Source organism: Pogona vitticeps, chromosome 3 (assembly GCF_051106095.1).
Source record: "Pogona vitticeps strain Pit_001003342236 chromosome 3, PviZW2.1, whole genome shotgun sequence".
Lineage (NCBI taxonomy): Eukaryota > Metazoa > Chordata > Lepidosauria > Squamata > Agamidae > Pogona > Pogona vitticeps.
The window spans coordinates 260,638,992-260,660,859 of NC_135785.1; the positions used below are offsets into that span (position 1 = coordinate 260,638,992).

General features: G+C 45.8%; 1 protein-coding gene across 2 annotated transcripts in view; it reads right to left on the reverse strand.

The window, feature by feature from the left end:
• Nucleotides 1–21,868, reverse strand: part of MYO7A (myosin VIIA) — a 148,117-nt gene that overhangs the window by 113,507 nt on the left and 12,742 nt on the right. For both annotated transcript variants that reach the window (XM_078390211.1, XM_072993470.2), the window contains exon 2: nt 18,966–19,023. In XM_078390211.1, the coding sequence (XP_078246337.1) occupies nt 18,966–18,983 (18 nt within the window). In that variant the 5' untranslated portion in view covers nt 18,984–19,023. The remainder of the gene's footprint in view (nt 1–18,965; nt 19,024–21,868) is intronic.

Sequence of the window (21,868 nt, forward strand, 5' to 3'; positions counted from 1 at the left end):
AATCCTAGCGACAGATAGAGGAACAATGTTTTTCTGTGGAATACAAGCACAAAATTAAAATGGTTTAAATTCGGAGGTAAAAACTTATTATGGGAAGTTAACACACACACACACACTCCGCAAAAGACAATAATGTTCAGGAAAATAGATGGCAGGAGGAAAAGGAAGACCTAAAACGAGATGGATTGAGTCAGAAAAGGAAACCCCAGCATTGAGTCTACAAGGGCGGTGGAGCAAGGCTGTTCATGGCAGGACCTTTCAAAGGCTATAAACCAGTGGTCTCCAACCTTGGGCCTCCAGATGTTCTTGGACTACAACTGCCAGAAGCCTTCACCACCACCTCTGCTGGCCAGGATTTCTGGGAGTTGAAGTCCAAGAACATCTGGAGGCCCAAGGTTGGGGACCACTGCTATAAACCGATAGGGTGGCCAAAGGTCCGAAGCAACACGACAGGACATCGCAATAATTTGCCTCCAGTCAAGTTGGCTTGTGTGACCTTTAGGCAGCTTGCCTCGCATCAGCTCTATATGTTATGATGGAAGCCTGCAACGAGGGTGTTATCTCAGAGGGTTATGTGTGATGTAAGGGAGGTATAAGTGGCCTTCTGCCTTTATAGAAGATGGAAATGGGGAGGAGCTCAAAGCCAGGCCACTGATAGGTCAATGAGCGAACATTCCGCCTTCACTGATTGGTCTTTAATCTTCACCTAAGACAGGTTGGACCACATGGTCCCAGAGGACACCCCGGAGGGGGACTACGTGGTCTTGGCTGACATCTGGTGGCTGCCTCTGGTTTTGTCACAGCCACTTAGCCACCAAAATCTGACTGCAAGGACGATATCTCTCTATGATGCAGGACCGTGCCCGAGTGTCCTCTCATACCACAGAGCCCTGCCAGTATGAAGAGCAGAGTATCTCCTGTTTTGGAAGGGAACAGAAGTTTGTGGGTTTGGTTTTGTAGCATTGCCGTCTTGTTTGCAGAGGTGGGAAGGGCCAGGAAGAAAATGGTGGCACCTGTCATGGGGGGAACCCAACCCTGGCAGTGCTCAAGAATTCGCTCAATGGACTGTCAGTGTTCCAGAATGCAAAACTGGATTGCATTTTACTTTCCTTTTCATGGTATCATTGGGTTGCAATTTCTTTATCGGCAGTTGTGCCCAGTTTTGACGTCTCAGGAAACATTTGCATCAACCACAAAGCAAGGCAGAAACGCTGCGGGCTGATCCTGTCACTATCAAAAGGAGCGCTGTGTGGCAGCCTTTAAATAATGCAAGTGTCTCTCCATACAATCCACCTTGATCTCTAAGAAATTGCTGGCATGGGAATGCAAGAGAGATCTCCCCTCTTGCAACCTGGCTATTTATTAAAGACAAAATCAACCCCACATGTGATGTGCTGTGATCCTCAAACACATTTCTCTCTACTTTGATGTGAGTGGAAATTCAAAAGGATCTTCTTCTTCTTCTTAGGAGGTTTTCGCACCCGCCCCCATCTCTCAATTATGGATGAAGTTGATACGGTTGTTTTCGGGGAAGGGGAAACAATGATGTAGCTGTGTAGAAATCCTCATAAAAACAACAAAGGGATCTCCCCCCCTTCTGACAGGCCTTTGAGAGTTTGAAACCCATTGAAAGGGTGCTGTGAAACTGTCAATTTGATTTCTTAATTGTTATTGCAGTTTTGTGGTTGGTTTTAAAAAAATAGTTTCAGTTGTATGTATAGTTTATCAACTTTGCTTTTGCAAGCAGAATGGAATCCTAATGTAAACATAATTTCTGATTCCATAAAAACTCATGGGTTCTGCTAAGACCATAACCAGGTTCTTGAAAATTATAGCACTATTTCACTGCGCCCACAATGAACAGGACGTTGGACTAGATGACCAACAAGGGGTCCCGTTATTGTATGGTCAGGATCCAGCCAATTTGTTCTGCATGAGCAAAGGCCCACATTTCTCCCTTCAACAACGCTGCTTAGGGGCGCTGGACCTCCACACACACACACACACACACACACAGAGTAAGTCTGAGATCCACCTTTCTCCGGACACACCCTGGTGACAAACAGGAGCACGATATTGATCAAATATCTATTTATTGAATATTTTTTATTTATTGAAATGTTTATTTCTTGACTAGGGACGTGGTGGCGCTGTGGGCTAAACTGCAGAAGCCTGTGCTGCAGGGTCAGAAGACCTAGCAGTCGTAAGATCGAATCCACACGATTGGAGTGAGCGCCTGTCGCTTGTCCCAGCTCCCGCCAACCTAGCGGTTCAAAAGCATGCAAATGCAAGTAGATCAATAGGGACCACCTCGGTGGGAAGGTAACAGCGTTCTGTGTCTAAGTCGCACTGGCCATGTGATCACGGAAGATTGTCTTCAGACAAACGCTGGCTCTATGGCTTGGAAACGGGGATGAGCACCGCCCCCTAGAGTCGAACAGGACTGGACAAAAATTGTCAAGGGGAACCTTTACCTTTACCTTATTTCTTGACATAAAACCTGTGCATGATCCAAACCGAGCTGCTTGGACCTGTACCATTCAAGGAATAAGTGTATTTTATGACGGCTGCAGCATTTTCCACACTTGCACCAGAGATATTTTCTGGCACCTCTCTGCATGAGTATAACCCTAGTTTTTTCCTGGAAGGGCGATCTTCGCTTACTCTGTAGCAGGCCAGAGGTTTTGCTGAACACCGCTGGGAGCCTAGAATGCTCCAGCTGCAACCCGCTGAATTTTGGCTCGTGGTTTTAGTCCTGTATCCTCATCACTGTCTGGGTGTAAGAAATGGGGGGGGGGGTCTCGTTGCACGTTTCCTGTAATCCCATCCAATCGAGGCAGAGGCACAGATAGACTTCCCCCAGTTCTCCGACAGCTTGTGTGTATGTCGTCCTAAGATGTCTGATCATCACAAGAAGCTGCCATCATCTCTGTTGGACTGGATTGTGCTTGCGATGTAGAGATACTGAATTTGTCTGGTTAACAGGGAAAGGTAGGGTAAAGATTCCCCTTGACATTTAGTCCAGTCATGTCCAACTCTAGGGCGCGGTGCTCATCCCTGTTTCAAGCCGTAGAGCCAGCGTTTGTCCGAAGACTGTTTCCGTGGTCACGTGGCCAGCGCGACTAGACACAGAATGCCGTGACCTTCCCACCGAGCTGGTACCTATTTATCTACTTGTATTTGCATCCTTTCGAATGGCTAGGTTGGCAGGAGCTGGGACGAGCGACAGGAGCTCCCTCCGTTGCATGGATTTGATCTTACGACTGCAGGTCTTCTGACCTTGCAGCCCAGAGGCTTCTGCGGTTTAACCCGCAGCGCCACCATGTCTCTTACGGGGAAAGGTAAACACACCCAAATTCTGTTGCTGAACTCTGTCTAATGACAGGGCCGGCCCCTGGCTTTCAAGACATGTTTGTTTCCCTTTGGCTTGGGAGGAATCCCTGCTGTTTTGTTTCTGTTATGAATCCTTTTTTGCTTTGATGTTCTCAGACTCTGTCCATTGATCGTTATTAGTTTTAATTGCAGGCTTTCGTTTGGGGGGGGGTTGTTAGGTTCAAGAGGCTGATAGAAATGGTTTTATAAACAAACAAACAAACAACGTGTACCGCTACACACACAGAGACGTGCCTCAAAAGAAGAACATGGTGTTCATCCATCACTGTTTTCCAATGTCCTAGGAGATAGAGGGTGCTGCAGAGTGAGAGTTTTTTTTCTTTTCTCAAGGCTTCTAATTACCTCATCAAACTACAACTCCAAAGGTTCCAAATTCTGGAGTCCTGGCAGATGAAGTGATATGAGATGAGAATGTCTACAAGTGCAGACATAATAATAATGCTTTGATATGGCTTTATCCCACTTGGAAACACAAGGGAATTATGTAAGAATGCTGTTTGCGGACTTTAGCTCTGCTTTTAACACCATTATACCCCACAGATTAATAGACAAACTTAAAGATCTTGATTTTCCAGATTCTATCTGTCTGTGGATTTTGGATTTTTTAACAAATCGTCCACAAAGGGTTAAACTGAATGACTACATCTCTACTGACAAGATACTCAGCACTGGCACTCCACAAGGCTGTGTCCTTAGTCCACTACTGTTCTCCATTTATTCATCGGATTGCACCAATAACCATCCCAGTAATAGGATTATCAAATTTGCAGACGATACTACACTAGTAGGACTTATCTCTGGGGATGATGAGTCTGCGTATCGGGACGAGGTATTACAGCTATCCCGCTGGTGCAAAAAAAACAATCTTTTATTTAACATCCAAAAAACCAAGGAATTCATAGTGGACTATAGGAAAAAAAGAGCAGACATTCAGCCACTGTATATAGATGGAGTTTGTGTGGAACAGGTGGTTGAATGTAAGTTTCTTGGGACTATCATAACAAATGACCTGACTTGGAGTGCAAACACCGCTGCGTTAATCAGGAAGGCACAACAACGGTTGTATTTTCTAAGGATTCTTAGAAAGCAACAATTGACTGAGAGTTTGTTAATCACCTTCTATCGGAGTTCGATTGAGAGCATATTATCCTACTGTCTCTGTGTATGGTTCACGAGCTGCACAGTGGCAGAGAAAAAGGCAATTCAAAGGGTGATTAAGACGGCCCAAAACATCATTGGCTGTTCACTCCCCTCTTTGGAAGAATTGTATAAGAGCAGATGTAAGAGAAAGATATCTAACATACTGAAAGACTCCTCTCATCCGGGATATCAGCTCTTTAAACTATTACCATCAGGAAGGAGATTCAGGGTATTGAAAGCAAGGACAAGCAGATTCAAGAACAGTTTTTACCCAAGTGCAGTATTGAGTTTAAATGTGGGGCCATAGGTTTTTGGTGGATTTTAATTGCTGAGAGAAAACGGGGTATCTATATTTGGATGGTGAAAGTTGTGTATATTTTAACTTTTTTTTGTAGTGTTTTCCAGTTTTACCTTGGGGAAGAGCACCTCATTTCGTTGCACCCACTTGTGAGCGCAATGACAAATAAATTTCTTATGTCTTATGTCTTAAATGTTATTTCTGGACTACAAAACCCCAAATCCCCAGACAGTACGGCCGTCTCACACCACGTCTTCCATTTTTTTTCTTATTCAGGCAACATCTTAAGCAGGGAAAGACCAGACCTTGGAAATTTTAAATTTTTAGGACTACCACTCCTATTTTTAAAAGACTACAACTCCCAGAATCCCCAGCATCTAGTTGTGGTGCAAAAAGAAGAAGAAGCTTCCAGCAAGCTCTAGGAAAGACAGAGCAGCTTCACAATGTATTGTGAGCAGTAATGCTAGAAGCCTCAATCTCAGTCTTGAAAGCTTAAAGAGATTTCCATCTGATCTAGTCCGGAGATAGACACCTTATGTTGCAGTTCCAAAGGCCTGCTTCAGCATGACAGCAAAAAAAGAGATCCCAAACAGGGTCGACGCGAGGACACAGCCTTGTTTTACTCTGCTTCGAATGTCAAAGGGATCCGATGTTGAGCCATCAAAAACTACAGTGCCCTTCATATCCTCATGGAAGGACCTGATGATGTTAAGGAGTCGAGGTGGACATCCAATCTTGGGAAGTATTTTAAAAAAGCCCTCCCTGCTAACCAAATCAAAGGCCTTTGTGAGATCTATGAAGGCCACAAAGAATGGCTGTTGTTGTTCCCTCCATTTCCCCTGCAGCTGTTGGAGGGAGAATACCATGTCAATGGTGGATCTATTAGCTCGAAATCCGCACTGTGATTCTGGATAGACCCTGTCTGCAAGCACCTGGAGCCTCTTCAGCACAACATGGGCAAGCAGCTTCCCTACAACTCTAAGAAGAGATGCCACGGTAGTTATTGCAGTCGCCCCTGTCTCCTTTGTTCTTATACAATGTGACAATGTTTGCATCCTTCATGTCCTGTGGTACTCCACCTTCCCTCCAGCAAAGACAAAAGAGTTCATACAGCTCGGTGGTGATAATCTCTTTACAGCACTTCAGCAGGGATGTTATTCTTCCCAAATGCCAGGGCCGCTTTTATTTCTGCTAAGGTTGGTTCACTCTCCAACTCTTCCAAGACAGGCAGGCACTCAATGTTGTTTAATGCCTCTTCGGTTACTACATTCTCTCCGGAATATAGCTCAGAGTAGTGCTGCACCCAGCGGTCCATCTGCTGTGCTCGGTCCTGGATGATCACGCCTGTAGCAGACTTCAAGGGACCAGATTTCTTCTGTATTGGACCTAAAGCCTGCTTGATGCCATCATAAATTCCCTTGAGGTCACCTGTGTCTGCTGCTGTCTGTATCTGAGAGCAGAGCTGAAGCCAATAATCGTTAGAACATCTTCTGACAGCTTCTTGGACTTTGCTATGAGCAAGTTGAAGTGCCTGCAAGTTGTATTCGCTAGGACAGGCGTTGTATGCTGCTAGAGCTCTTATCCTCGATGGCTAGCATCAGCTCCTCCAAATTGGCTTCGAAGCAGTCTGCCATCTTTTTGGTCTTCTTGCCAAAGGTGGACAAGGGGGTGTTATAAACAGCATCCTTGAAATGTTCCCATCGTTCAGGTGCATTTGCATCAGCCGGGCCTGGGAGGGTTTCCTCAAGCGCTTGGGCAAATTCCTCCACTTTTCTTTGATTGCGAATCTCGTTGATGGCAATACATGGTCTTCCTTCCTTTTTCGTGTGATACAATCTCTTTGTTCGCAGTTTTACTCTACTACACACCAGGAAGTGATCAGTATCGCAATCAGCACTCTGGTAACTGCGTGTGATCGTAATACTAGGAAGGCTAGAATGTCTAGTGAGGATCAAATCGAGCTGGTGCCAATGCTTTGATCTTGGATGTCTCCAGGAAACTGGGGAAGGTGGAAGGCAGCAGGAAAAGAGGAAGACCAAATATGAGATGGATTGACTTCTTAAAAGAAGTCCCATGCTTGAGATGGCAAGAATTGAATTAGGGCAGTTGAGGACGGGACATTCCGAAGGTTGTTCATTCATAAGTCAAAGACAACTTGATGGTACATAACAACCACCACCATATGTTTCATTATTGGGAGGCCCTGCTATCCTAGAAGCTCTAGATGCAAAAAGTATAGACTTATGAATGAGAGGCAGCACTTTATCTCTGGATACTCAGTGTGGTGGATACTGTGATGGACTAGTACTCAGAAGACCTGAGTTTGAATTCCCACTTGATCATGGAAACTTGAGGGCTGGTAAAACCACTCCTTAAATATCTCACTTGCCTCGAAAGCAAAAAGTTTCTCTTTCTCTGGGGGTGCGCACCACATTCTGCTCCTTCCTTTCCTTGGTGTGGGCTTGTTTCTTTAACATGCCATCGGCAGGAAAAAGTGCCTTGACTGCAAAAATGTCTACCAGCGGCTCTGCTGTTTCTCACTTTCTGGTTCCTACCGAAGGGCAGAAGACGATCTTTGATGTTCCAGCACACCCTCCTGGTAATATTTAACACTTCCGACTGGTACAAGCAACTGTGAGAGACAACAGGCAGCCAGTGGCAAATATTACCGTTCCTTACTTCTAGAAAAGAAATCCTGCTAAATTAGCAACTTAGAGGGTAGCTCCATGCACGCGGTAATAAAGGTCAACCGTATCCATTTTCCATTCAATCTACGGCCATAAACAGCTATTATTTTACAACGAATGCACGCTATCTCATATCAGGGCTTGATCACATGTACCAAAAGCATTGTGCTCTTCTCACCCCTTTTTTGGAATCAATAACATTTTAAAGTTGGCATGTGGTATTTATATCGCTGGGTAGGTTCACATTGCTGTTAAAAAAATTAATATTTTCATTTCCAGCTACTTGAACCACTTTAGCAGACTACACCGGGCAAGTATTTTAAACCAGTACTTTTATCGTGATGATTCTGGGGCAATGATAGCCTGACCACCTTGTTTTTTTTTAGGATTCTTTTAAAAATGTTATCAATACAGCGATAAATACCGACACCTCTTTCTCCCCCCCCAAAAAGAATTCCAATCAGGAAATGGCCGTTTCTCTGTTCAAACTGTTTTTCCCCACCTGCAAGGGAAAAGGGGGAAGCTGTCTCCTTTTGAGCAGTGTATTCTTGTCTTTGTGGCAGCAGCTGCTACAGCAAGCGATTTACTGAAATGTCTTTTAAATATACAGTGGTGCCTCGCTTAGCGAGGTTAATCCGTTCCGGATTAACCCTCGCTCAGCGAATCCATCATTAAGTGAAACAAAAAAGCCCATGTGTGTTTAGTCGTTTAGTCGTGTCCGACTCTTCGTGACCCCATGGACCAGAACACGCCAGGCCCTCCTGTCTTCCACTGCCTCCCGGAGTTGTGTCAGGTTCATGTTGGTTGCTTCGCAGACACTGTCCAGCCATCTCATCCTCGGTCGTCCCCTTCTCCTCTTGCCATCACACCTTCCTAACATCAAGGTTTTTTCCAAGGACTCTTTTCTTCTCATGAGATGGCCAAAGTACTGGAGCCTCAGCTTCAGGATCTGTCCTTCAAGTGAGCATTCAGGGTTGATTTCCTTTAGAACTGATAGGTTTGTTCTCCTTGCAGTCCAGGGGATTCTCAAGAGCCTCCTCCAGCACCACAATTCAAAGGCATCAATTCTTCGGCGGAAAGCCCATAGGAACGTATTAAAACTGATTTAATACATTCCTATGGACTTAAAACTCACCGTTCTGCGAGTTTCCTCCATAGCGGCGGCCATTTTGGATGCCTCGTTAGCGAGGCAAAACAGCGGTCGCCATTTTGTTTTAGCGGCGGCCATTTTGGAACCACCGATCAGCAGTTCGCTATGCTTTGATCGCGTCCGCGTGATCATCGCATAGCGAAAAAAGCCCATAGGGGCCATCGCTGAGCGAACGCTCCAGCGATGGCCCGGGACCCCTCGTTGTGCGGTTTCATTGCATAACGAAGCGTTCGCTATGCGAGGCACCACTGTACATATATTAAAAGGGTACAAGCACAGTGGCCATCAAGTGGCCACAGCACCCAAAACCCCGAACCCTTCACAAAGTAAATAAATCAACAGCAACGTTCACATGGGCAGAACCGAAATGAATTGCATCGATACATGATCAGTACATTTTAAAACAAACCCCCAGCGAGGAGGAAATAAACTGATTGCCAGGAAAAATGAATCAACCGTGTGTTGTGTGAATGGAAGACTTTGAAACCATCTATATAACAGCAAAATTAGTATAACCGGTGTTCTTTTGGCACATGTGTTCAAGCCCTTAAAGTCAGTAAGAATGCACCCCACTGAAAATGCACTTCAAAAAGTAGAGATGTCTGGAGAGCCTGTAAATTCAGCATCAGATCAGATCAGCTTCTTCCTTTTAAATTGGCCATTCGCAACCTGGTTTTTTGTTTGTTTGATTGATTAACACAATGTGAAAGAAATATAAGCTGAACCAGGAATGTATAAGTCACATCACGAATCTTATAAGATAGTGTATGAAGAATGGTTTCTAGTATGTGGCCCATTTTGAATGTGCCATGGTCACCCAGGGGCCCATTTGGACCCCCTGAGAATGGCTGAAAGCATGCAGCCTTTCACACCAGATGCACAACAAATTCAAAGCCCAACCATCAGAAATACAACGGCCTCACTTCTGTTCGCAAACCTCCTAGGAGGATAGCTCAAAAGTAAACAAAGTTCTGTGTTAAATGCAGCTTTGGATCACTTTCTTTCTTTCTTGTTTTTAAGGAAAAGCACAAAGATTCAACTTGGATCAGGGCTTCTGCACACAAGAGGGGGGGTCACTTAAACATTCTCTACCACCCCAATTTTATCTCAGAATTCACCCCGTACGGCTAATGGAGGCTCCTCTTCCCCAGAGCTTCCAAATTACTGGCGCATTTTGAATGAACATCAGCTGAAATAATGCTTTTAAAACCTCTCTCCTTCACAAGTGGCGGCCCTGATCTGAATTGGGTCTGCCCACTCTTACATGAACGTAAGGAAGAAAAATGATCTGAAAGGTCAGCGCTACCAACATGAATCTGACCCAATTCCGGGAGGCAGTGGGAGACAGGAGGGCCTGGCGTGCTCTGGTCCATGGGGTCACGAAGAGTCGGACACGACGTAATGACTAAACAACAACAGCAGCTATGAGACATGTATTATGTACCCTACTTCAGTCAATGGGGGGAAATCTTCACATTAGGAAAACATGTTCTGTTTCTGAGGCGGGGCGTGGGACAGCAAACTCTTGCAGTGCAATGATGACACATGAGAAGAATGTGAAAGATTATCCTGGGAGAAGAGCCAGCCTGTGTAGCCTTGGGCAAGCGGCAAAGTCCTAGAGCACCCTCAGAAGAAGGGAAAGGTAAACCACTTCTGCATGTTCTCTATGTAGGAAACCCTGGAAAGGGTCCTCATAAATCAGAATCAACTAGATGGCATACAATTATTCTAAACTGCACAGTGTGTATTAATGTGGCGTGCAATTCAGTAGCATCACAATTTATGAAGAAATTGTGTTTGCGACAGCAAACTGCCTGGAATTATTCTATTTTCTCTCTGGGCCCTATCCTGACAGCAATATAAAGAAAATGCAGTTATAAGACCAGCTTCAGGTGGATGGTGCTAGGTTGCAAAAGCGTAGATGCTCTTATATCTGCTTGGAAACCTGAAGACCTACATGAAGGGGAGATAGGATAGCATTTTTCAGACACTTGGAAGGTAGGCATACAGAGGAGAGACAGGATCGGTTCTCGATCATCCCAAAATGCAGGACACGTAATCATGGGCTCAAGCTACTAGAGGCCAGATTATGGTTGAATATCAGGAAAAACTTCTTAGCTGTTAGAGCAGTCCGACAATAGAACCAATTACCATTAAGCAGTGGAACAGCTTGCCACCTGATGTTGTGGGTGCCCCATTGCTGGAGGTTTTCAAGAAAAGATTGGACAGCCGTCTATCCGGGATGGTATGAGGTCCAGGGTGGTATGAGGTCTCTTTCCTTGGGCAAGGGGTTGGACTAGAAGACCTCCAAGGTCCCTTCCAACCCTACGACGATTCTATCATTCTATGACCTTGGGAGGTGGTGAGTGCTCCAATGCTGGAGGCATTCAAGAGAAAATTGGACAACCAGCGGCTGGAACTGCTTTGACTGGGATTCCTGCTTTGAGCAGGGGGGTTGACTTTTGATGGCCTTGTAGGCTCCTTCCAACTTCATTATTCTATGATACTATATTCATTACCTAGAAAACCCTGGAATGGGTCATCATAAATCATAGTGAATTTGATGGCATACAATTATTATAAACTGCACAGCTTGTATTAATGTGGGGTGCAATTCAGCAGCATCACCATTTACGAAGAATTTGTATTTACGACAGCAAACTGCCAGGAATCAGTTTTTCCCAGGGCCCTGTGCTGGCACCAAATCACGCAAAAAGATGGTTGCAGAAAGTGGATGGTCTATAGGTGGACAGTGCTGGGTTGCAAAAACATAGGTGCCACCATAGGTAAAAGTTCCCCCTGACATTTAGTCCAGTTGTGTCCAACTCTAGGGTGTGGTGCTCATTCCCAATTTCAATCTGTAGAGCCAGCGTTTGTCCGTAGAGTTTCCATGGTCACGTGGCCAACGTGACTAAACACGGAACGCCATGACCTTCCCACCGAGGTGGTACCTATTTATCTACTCACATTTTTACATGCTTTCGAAGAGCTAGGTTGGCAGGAGCTGGGACAAGTGACGGGAGCTGCCTCCGTCGCCTGGATTCTTACAATGGCTGGTCTTATATAGTACCACAGAGGCTTCTGCGGTTTAATCCGCAGCGCCACCACGTCCCTAATTTAACACGCATTAAAATAGTGCCACCATACCTCCTTCGAAACCTAAAGACCTACATTTTTGCCCTGCAGTGACTCTATGGAGAAACCAAGTTCTGCGGCTTGTGAAACAATCCCTTGTGATCCAGCGAGCAGAATTTGGCGGGGGGGGGGGGGGGAACAGGACTAGGAAGTAAAATCAGATTCCTTTCTTTTTTGGGCACAGCCCATAAATCGTCGACATTCCATTCAGCCTGGCTGCACAAGAAGGCCAGTGTGTTGGCAAACCCTCCCTCTTGTTTCTGAGCTGGTGGAATCAGCAGGAGCAAAGCTGAAGGCTTTCATCGGACTTCACACGCACAAGGATGCACTTTGGCCAGGCCTGCAGGACGACTGGCCCTGTGAGCTGATGGTAACCTGTATGAGCAAGGAGGCTTGGCCACCCGTCACAGGTTACATGCTGTGTACTGGTTAGGTCACTGGAATGGGCAGGGATGGGAGAAAAATCCACTTTTTCGATTACAATTTCCAGAATCCCCAACCATGATAGCTGCGGGGTTTCTGGGTATTGTAATAAAAAAAAGGAAACTCCGCCCTTCCTTTTATGGGACTGGGCCTTGGGAGAGCTTGGCTGATCCCCTCCTCAGACTTGTCCACAAAAACTCACATTCAAATAGACTTGTAAGATGCCGCAATGTTTTTGTCTTGCTTATTTTTTTATTTTTATTTTCTCTTCAAACCCCCCCCCCCCCAATGTGTAGGGAATGTGTGATCCTATCTTCCCATAGGATCCGGGGTTGATGGGAATTGGAGTCCAGCAGCATCTCACCTCCCTCACCTTTGTGATGGAGAGCCGGATCCTGATAAGGGACAGGAAGAGATGCGGAGTCAAACCCTCATTGAAGCTTATCGGATGGGCTTGGGCCACTGGTTATCTCTCAGGCGTGTGGATGAAATGACTGGGGTGCGGGTGAGAAATCAGATCCTGGGTATCAGGGAGGAAACACGGGCTATCACTCTAGTCTAAAATCAATGTCTCTTCGTCTACCTCGAAGGGTTGCTTGTGAGGAAAAAAAAGGCATTGTGAAAATAAAATCATATTTGGAGAAAGGGTGGTCTAAAGCAGTGGTTCTTAACCTGGGCGATAATGCCCCCCAGGGGGCAATTTCATTTTTCAGGGGGGCGGTAGAACGAAAAGGGGCGGTGTGGGGGCGCTGGAGCAGAAGGGGGCGGTAGGGGGGCGCTGGAGCAAGCCAAACCTGTGAAGATGGGTGCAGCCTTTTTACATTGTGCATGAATATATATTTTCCTCCAATTTTAATTTAGTTTCAGACTTTTTGTCTTGAAATTTTTAGTTCCTGAATTTGTTTTTATGCCCTTTTTATATTTCTTTTTGCGTCTTAAAATTCACTTGCAACTAAATCATTAAATGTTACTTTTTGGGGGCATTTCATTTTCTTGGAATTTAATTTTGTTTTCAGGGGTCATTGGATTTAAGTGTCTTAAACAAACAAACAAACAAACAAACAAACAAACAAACAAACAAACAAATAAAATATCACTGTGGGGAGGGGGGCGATGATAACTTCCTCAATGGCTCAAGGGGGCGTTTCTTTCAAAAAGGTTAAGAACCACTGGTCTAAAGCACTGGTTCTTAGCCTTTGTTACTCAGATGTTTTTGGACTGCAACTCCCAGAAGCCTTCACCATCAGCACTGCTGGCTGGGGTTTCCGTGAGTTGCAGTTCAAAAACACCTGAGTAACAAAGGTTAAGAACCACTGGTCTAAAGAACCACTTAACAATCAGTCCTGTGGTCCGTCCTTGATTAATATTTGAGGTTCCACAACCATAGAATAAGAATAATAGTTCGTAAGATCGGATCCACGCGATGGAGTCAGCTCCTGTCGCTTGTTCCAGCTTCTGCCAACCTAGCAGTTCGAAAGCATGTAAAAAGGTGAGTTGATAAATAGGTACAGTACCACCTTGGTGGGAAGGTCACGGCGTTCCGTGTCTAATCGTGCTGGCCACGTGACCACGGAAACTGTCTACAGACAAATGCTGGCTCTACGGCTTGGAGACGGGGATGAGCACCACCCCCTAGAGTCGGACACGACTGGACTAAATGTCAAGGGGAACCTTTACTTTAACTAACCATAGAATAATGCAGTAAGGAGAGATATAAAATGTATCTCAGAATATTCTCGACTAGAAGTCCATAAAATGCTGCTCAAGGACCTAAAAGGCAGCAGGCCGGACAAGACCGATGGTCTGGGATCCTCCCAGCCCATTTGAAGGGGGCCACAGACTGGAAACGATTCCTCACACACCACTTGATCTGATTTGTGATGCAACTGATACAATCCTGATTTTGCCTATATCAGGAATGGCCAATCTTTTTGAGCCCGAGTGTGCCCAAACTGCAAAAACAAACAAACAAACAAAACACAACCCAGCGGGCGGCAGGTGGCAGCGGTGGAAGTGGCGGCAGAAGGAGGAATCCCGGGCATGGAGGTGCCTCCAGACCCCACTCTGGATCCACCTCTGGTCGTGCCCAACCCCACCACTACCTATAGCTCGGCTGACCCACCACCGCCCACATCAGCTGCTCTAGATCCTGGCCTGCCGTCTGTCGGGGCACTAGCACTGCGGCAGTAGCCGCCTCCTCAGGTTTGGCTGCCCGGGGTAGCGATCCAGCGACTTACGGCTCACGTGCCCACAGAGAGGGCTCTGCATGCCAGCTGTGGCATGCATGCCACGGGTTCGCCATCGCTAGCCTATATAGTAGGCTGCAATAATCTCAGGGGAGCGGTTTCAAGCCCCCCCCGATGCCAAAAAACGTGGAAGTATTGAACACTATACATTGTGTGGCTACCTCTAGTGTCCAGTTCTGATAAAGGTAAAGGTTCCCCTTGACCTTTAGTCCATTCGTGTCCGACTCTAGGGCGCAGTGCTCATCCCCGTTTCCAAGCCATAGAGCCAGCGTTTGTCCAAAGACAGTTTCCGTGGTCACGTGGCCAGCGCGACTAGACATGGAACGCTGTTCTGGTAAATACACTCTAAAAATGCATATCAATATGTATTTCTGAGGTTTTTTATTTAGTATTTTCAGGCACTGGATAAATGGATCAGTGGATACTGATCCCGCAGATAAGGGAGGGCCCTACGGTATTTCTTTCCTATTGTGTTCAGGACTCTGGCCAAAAAAAAAAAAAAAAGGTTCAGAATGGCTGTGTTAGAGAGCCCTAAGCTTCTTTTACAGCTATCCCTATCAGTGACGATCACTGTGAGGCAATGGAAAGTCCCAGAAGCTTTTGCATAGAAACTAAACTCTTGAGAAAAACTGCTGCACAGAAGCAATCTGTGCTTTGCAGCCGAGACAGGAAAGGAGAGCCATTGTATAGGATGGAGCTGGGCTTTGTGGCCCTGGTAGGTATTATACTGGGTCACTCCCATGCACACAGCCATGGAATTGAGCCATTGTTTGTTAAGATGGGCAGGGCCATTGCAATGGGTGGGGGAAATAATATTTTGCCTTGTTTCAGCAAAGTGTTGTGAGTCGGTTCAGGACTGATTGCTCGATTTCAGTTTTTAGGGTGTTTTTCTCCTAGCGAAGGGACGCAAGGGAGCTCACACAGATTCAAAACAAACAAGAATTCAAAACAAAATAAATTAAACCACTTTCTTAAAAAGATTAAATAGAGGACCAGCGAAACAGACTAAAAACGAATTGTAAACATATTTTAAAAGACATTAAAAATAACATAAAACAGCAAACGCAAGGGATCAAAACCCCCTTAACATTAGATCTTAAAAGCCTTTCTGAGGGTGTGATTAGACGGCTGCAAGGTGCACGCATCATCACACCCGACAGGTTGGTGTTAATCTCCCTTAAAGGGAGACCTTTCCGTCTGCTGGGGAATCGCTCCAGACCGAATCAAAAAAAGTAGGAGCCCTCAAGCTGGTCCAGAACAGGGTCGGACCGAAGCACCTTTCCCCACATGTCATGTGAGCGCTGGGAAATAGATCTCTTTGGACCACTTCACAAGCGATCCAATCTGTGCTCTATTACCCCATGTTGTTGCTCTGAGATTAAAGGTTTTCACTTGTCATCAAAAGGACAGGAGAGAGAGAGAGAGAGAGAGAGAGAGAGAGAGAGAGAGAGAGGCTACCCCTGATGGCACCCCATAGCTGGGCACCCCATAGCTGGGGGAAGCCACCAAGGAGACCCTCTTCCTTCTATCCCATCAAATGTACCTGGAATGGTCAGGCCCTGAGAGGAGAACCTCTCCAGAAGATCCTAAGAGCCCAGAAGGGTTAGGGACAGATAGAAAAATATCATATGGCCGGGAGCCAAGCCATATGTAAAGGATGGGGCTGGTCCCATCCTATACATATGGGCTTTATAAGTCATAACCAGTACTTTGAACTGGGCTATGTTCCCATCAACCAGTGAAGATGCTGTCATTGGGGAAACAGATGCTCCGTAACCAACCTCAGTCAATAGTCCATCTACAGCATTTTGAACCAACGGACAAAGTCTATGTTTCACATTCAAAGGACCCCCCCAAAAGCTTAGCGAAGAACCTCGCACCCCACCCTCCATGATGAACTCGCACATCATAGTGTTCTGCTGCCCCCTGGACTTCCATTGGCCAGCCACCGTTACCATGGCGGCATTAATTACTTCATAAATTCATTTGGTGGGGAGGGATTTGGTGCTCCGCGTCATTAAAATGCCAAGTGTCTTTCACCAACGGCAGCTAATGAGCAGACCCCGGTGATTTACGTTCCCATCTATATGCAAATTGACCATCCGTTTGGTCCTCACAGGTCTGTTTTCCTGCCTCTTTATTGCTATTGGGAGGGAGCTGAGGCTGGATGAGACAGAAGTGGGGGACGAGCTTGCTTGTACACCTGATTTATGAGGAGCCCCCCCCCCCGTCCACTGAGAGATGATGCTTGTAAAGCTGACTCTCCAGAAAGCGCTTTCCTGTCTGATGCCCGATGGGGGAAATTAAACATCATGCAGGATCCAAAGGTTGTCAGCTGTGGAGGCTGGTAGCTCTTGCGCCTGTAAGGCTGGCTAGGCCGCTCTGAGTTTTCATCCGAACTTTAAAGGAGCTACGGAAGGTGGTGCTGAACCTATTTTTGGGTTCAGGGGTCCGGCATTATGGCTCAATAATCCTGGCAATGTCGGGACAGTATCTTGGTTTGGTTTAACTGCCCCACTGACCCCTGGGCCACCAGCCTCCACCTCCACTCAACACAAATGTTCTGTGTATAGCTGTGAAACTCTGCACTTTAGTTGGTGCCCATCAGTGTGGACGATATGGAGCTAAACGGACCAAGGGTTTAACTCGATATAGGGTAACTTCCTATGTTCTTCTGGGTTCCAGCCCTTTAGATAAATTGAACCTCCATGATAAGGAACAGTATACCTTGACCTAAGGTTACAACTAAAGCAGGGTGACTGGGGCTTTGTCGGGGGGAATTAGAAGGCACCAAAATTTGGAAGCAAACCTACGGATGAGTATTAAAAATATAGAATACATAGATAAATCCTCTGGGCCAGCTCACCCCACCCGTTTTTTGGGCTAAAAATGCAGGTGCCGTTGATTAAACTTAACGGCAAACCTTTCCAGAGGTTTCCTGGTAGAAAGGACTCAGAAGTGGCTTCCCATTTCCCCCGATGCTGAATGCACTGAGCTATACTGCCAGTTTTTGGGGGGATCAGCACAGACTTTATTTCTTTTAGCGGGGGACACCTCTTTTTCCTCCTCCTCCTCAGGGCAGAGTGGGTGAGAAATGGGTGCCCCTTGGCTTGGGTATCCGTTTAGGGGAGACCCATTATGGCTCTTCCTCCGCTTCAAGAAAGACAAACCTGTCAAGTTTTGCTTTCTCACACGTTCACCTTCTCGAGGTCTCCGTTTCTTTCCATGGTATTTATGAAGACCTTTCGGAATGCCATTTTGGTGCTGACTCAAAAAAAAACAGTACAAAACTCAAAAAGAACAGTACAAAACCCTTATCTTGGTGCTATGCGGGGGAAATTCAGTGCTGCTATTTCCAGCATCCTACGGCACCTGCGTATGCGGCAGCTGTGAAGGATGATGTTTTCATCTGCGGAACCATTAAAGGGGCAACGGGCCCGATCCTGTTTTGCATCGGTTCACCCAAACCAACAAAGCCATCCTAGACCATTTCAGAACTTTGCATTCTTATCTCCAGATTTAGCCATTTCCCTGGTCTGGAATTGAAACCGCCGGCAGGAACAAGCGGTCCTGAAGCGTAGAGATCATCAGCATCATGTATTTTCCGAGACAACGGTTTACAATCCCCCCTCCCTGTTCTTTCCTCTCTCCTTTGTTTATCTGAAATAGGGTTGCCACGATCAATTTGCCCATCACTAAAGATGATACGCCAAGCTCTCAGCCATTCACCCTTCCTTAACAATATCTCATTTTCTTTAAATGTTCCAAACAAAATAGTAGAAAGGGCAGGGGCGAGACCCTGAGGACCCTTGACACGGAATTCTTATGTCAAAACAAAACTTGGGTCAACTTCCCAGCCTGTTGAAAAGTTCCTCTTTTATTTATTCCTATAACTCTCTCTTGGTGTGTGTGTGTGTGTGTGTGTGTGTGTGTGTGTGTGTGTGTGTGTGTGTGTGTGTGTGTGTGTGTGTGTGTGTGTGTGTGTGTGTGTGTGTGTGTGTGTGTGTGTGTGTGTGTGTGTGTGTGTGTGTGTCTCTCTCTCTCTCTCTCTCTCTCTCTCTCTCTCTCTCTCTCTCTCTCTCTCTCTCTCTCTCTCTCTCTCTCTCTCTCTCTCTCTCTCTCTGCTCACACCTCTGTCGCTCCCGGTTACATTTTCATCCAAGTAGATTGCTAAATGTGTAACTCCAGTCTCGCCAGCACTTTCCTCTGAAATCAGTTGCAAAATATGCATATGTGTGACCAACCGATGACATGATGTCCAACACAGCCTCTGTTCGTTAATCCACAGAACACAGCCCTAACGATTCCCTTTAAGCCAATCAAGGACTAATGCTGATGGGTACAAGACTGCCATCATCTCTCTTCCAGAAAGGGGAGCCGCATAAAAATAGCCAAGCTGCACCCACCCCCCTCGGCGTCCTCTTTAAGCCCCCTGGGGCAACATTTTGAAATCCGTGCGGTTTTAAAACGGAGCGTGGACAGGGGCCACTTACCTGCCGTAGAATCACCATGACTCCTGGATAAACTCATGGGCAGTCAGTGCCTGGAGACCTGCAGGAGCGAAAGATGCATGCAGTCAGGAGAACGGATTTGTTGTTTTTTAAGTTTAATTTTCTAGACCTGGAGTTGTCAAGAAGGTGGGGATCCCTGACGAAATTTTGCAAAATGCAGGCTCTTGTCCTCGGAAACTGCGATGATTTGTCGCTATAATTGTACCGGCTATTGTACTGCGAGTTCTAGACAGTGAGAGATAATCCACTCATGTATCCAGGTCAATACCTACGCGATGAGGCATTAGTGACCCCCCTGCAGTGATAACCATGGGTTCTCCTTGTGGATCTGCTTGCAGACAAGGGGGACGTCAAACGAAATAGCACAAACTTGGCAGAAGAACGACACTGGGCAAAAGCGGAGTCATACGTCTGCTGTAACTTCATAGGAGGAAGGGAAAAACCAAGCATCCGGTGCCAGCATTTAATCTACGAACAGGTTTCTAGCCCTCTAGGATTAAAAATATAGATATGCTTGACCAGGGGTGAGCAATGTCTGGTGAAATCCCTGGAAAAGTTAGTTTTCTGAACTTGAACTGGTTGGGCCCAATGATTCATAGGATCCCCTCCAGCTTTGCAGTTTTCAAATTATTATTAGTATTCTTCAAAAATGCCAAACACAGTCAATCACAATTATATAAACATTGACTAGTATTGTATCACAGAAACAAGTCTCTTAAACTAAATAATAATAATGATGGCCATGATTTACGCAACCTATCCCAAATTCTTTAAAAACAGCACCAGTAACAAAAGAACGGGGAAGTGGAAGAGGCAACCGGGGGGAAAGCTGCAGATGCCGTGGATGACCATGAAAAATCAGAAGCAAAATGAAATTCATAATAGGGGCTCCTTAAAAATAAAAAGGAGGCACCAAGCTAGTTGGGTTAGGAAATGCACTCTTCATATGGTCTTGAGGCGTCCTCTGAAGTTGCAGGAAATCCTTGGTTTCCCATGTTTGCAGGCAGAGAATCAAACCTCAGGTTAACTGACAATGGAAGAGGAAAAATATTAATACAGTAATGCCTCGCATAACGAGCGCACCGTTGAACGATGAATCCGCATTGCGATGCGGATTTCCCCATCGCTAATGCGAGGGCATGCTCGCATTACGATGGGGGATCAGCTGTTCGGTGGTTCCAAAATGGCCGCCGGGACACCAAAAATGGCCGCCGGAACACCAAAAATGGCCGCCGGAACATGGAAAAACATCGGAGAACGGTGAGTTTTGGGCCCATTTGGAACGCATTAAACGAACGGATTAACTTCGCTATGCGGGGCACCACTGTATATATATGAGAGAAGTGGATAAGTAATGAGCTTCTTTTTTCCTGGAGTAGTAATTGGTCCTTTATGAGCAGGAAAAAAAATTCCTAACTGTTAGAGTAGTATGACAATGGAACCCATTAAATCTGCTAAATTCAGTTAAGATTTAATCTGACTTATTGTAAGGTTGCATGTGAATGTATTTTGATACCGCTGCATTATGATGGAATTTGTAAGGAGTTTACATGGAGTTTTAGCTGAATGAGTGATGAGTGACTGTCTGGATTACACTCTGATGATTTCGTTGCACATGCAATGGCAATAAAGTGTTATTCCGTTCTATTACCTTGGGAGGTGGTGAGCGCTCCAGAGCTGGAGGCATTCAAGAGAAAACTGGACAACCCTCCGTCCTATCTGCCTTGATTTGGATTCCTGCCTTGAGCAGGGGGTTGATCTTGATGACCTTTGAGGCCCCTTCCAACATAAATTATTTTATGATCTGTGTGCATGTATGTGTTCTTAGTAGCATCCATATTGAGGAGGCTCTGAGTAGGTTTTGCTGTTTGATTTAAAATGTCAGGTTCTTGCAAGGTTTATTGAGTTTCCAGTGCTTATTTAGAAAAGAGCAGTATCAAGAGAACAGGAAACATGCCTGTGAACCCAAGTAAGGCAGAGAGCACTCGAATTGTAACTCAATGACAATGTGTTGGTCTATAAGACAGGACTGAATACAATGCAGTCTGTGGTCCCTCAGGGCCCATACATGGCCTCTAGCTAGCCAACCTACATCTCAATTCCAAAAATTATTTTTTTTAAAGTTTGTGCAAAAACTGTCCTCCAGGGGGCGTGGAAGGTGTTCTCCTGCATTCCCAAATCTGTCCACTAGAGAGCATAAGGGGGCTTTTTCCAGTCCTTTTTTTAAACAGGAAAAAAATATATTTGGGGGTGGGGAAGGGCACAATGGCCGTTTTCCAACGGCTAAGATTAGGTCTGTGTAATTACTGTACCTTTGGAGGTTATCCCTCCTGACTCTAAAAACAAGTCAATGGAAGATAATGTCTTATCTCTATCCCATGCTTCAGCTGGCTATTTCTACTGGCCAAGTGTCTTTTTAAAGGCAGAGGAGCAGCCCAGGACTTTTTGGCCACTGCAGCCTTGACACTATCCTTGAGCAAGGGGAAGGAAAGGGGTTGACACCAGAAATAACCCAGGAGCAGAGGCTACGTAGAGACCCAGGCCTTCGGTCTTAGTCACAAACGTGGCATTTTCCAGGTTTATCACCCTCCCTTTGGCTGTGCCCAGACTTCATCGGCTGATTTAAAATCCCATGACCTGCCAGGCTGCCAGCTAATCCACAGACGCAACGGCCGGCTTCGGATGCTAATTCAACCATTTCTTAATGGCTGGTTTTGCAATCAATTCAAACGGGAAGAACAATCTTCAGAACACGGCCAAAGAGCCCGAAAAACCCTCAACAACCAATTCAAACGGGAGCTCCTTAGTGCCTCCAACCGTCCGATCCCTCCAACTGTATCCCAGCCTCACGGATTTTCCTCTCATGGAAAAAAGTGTTATCCATG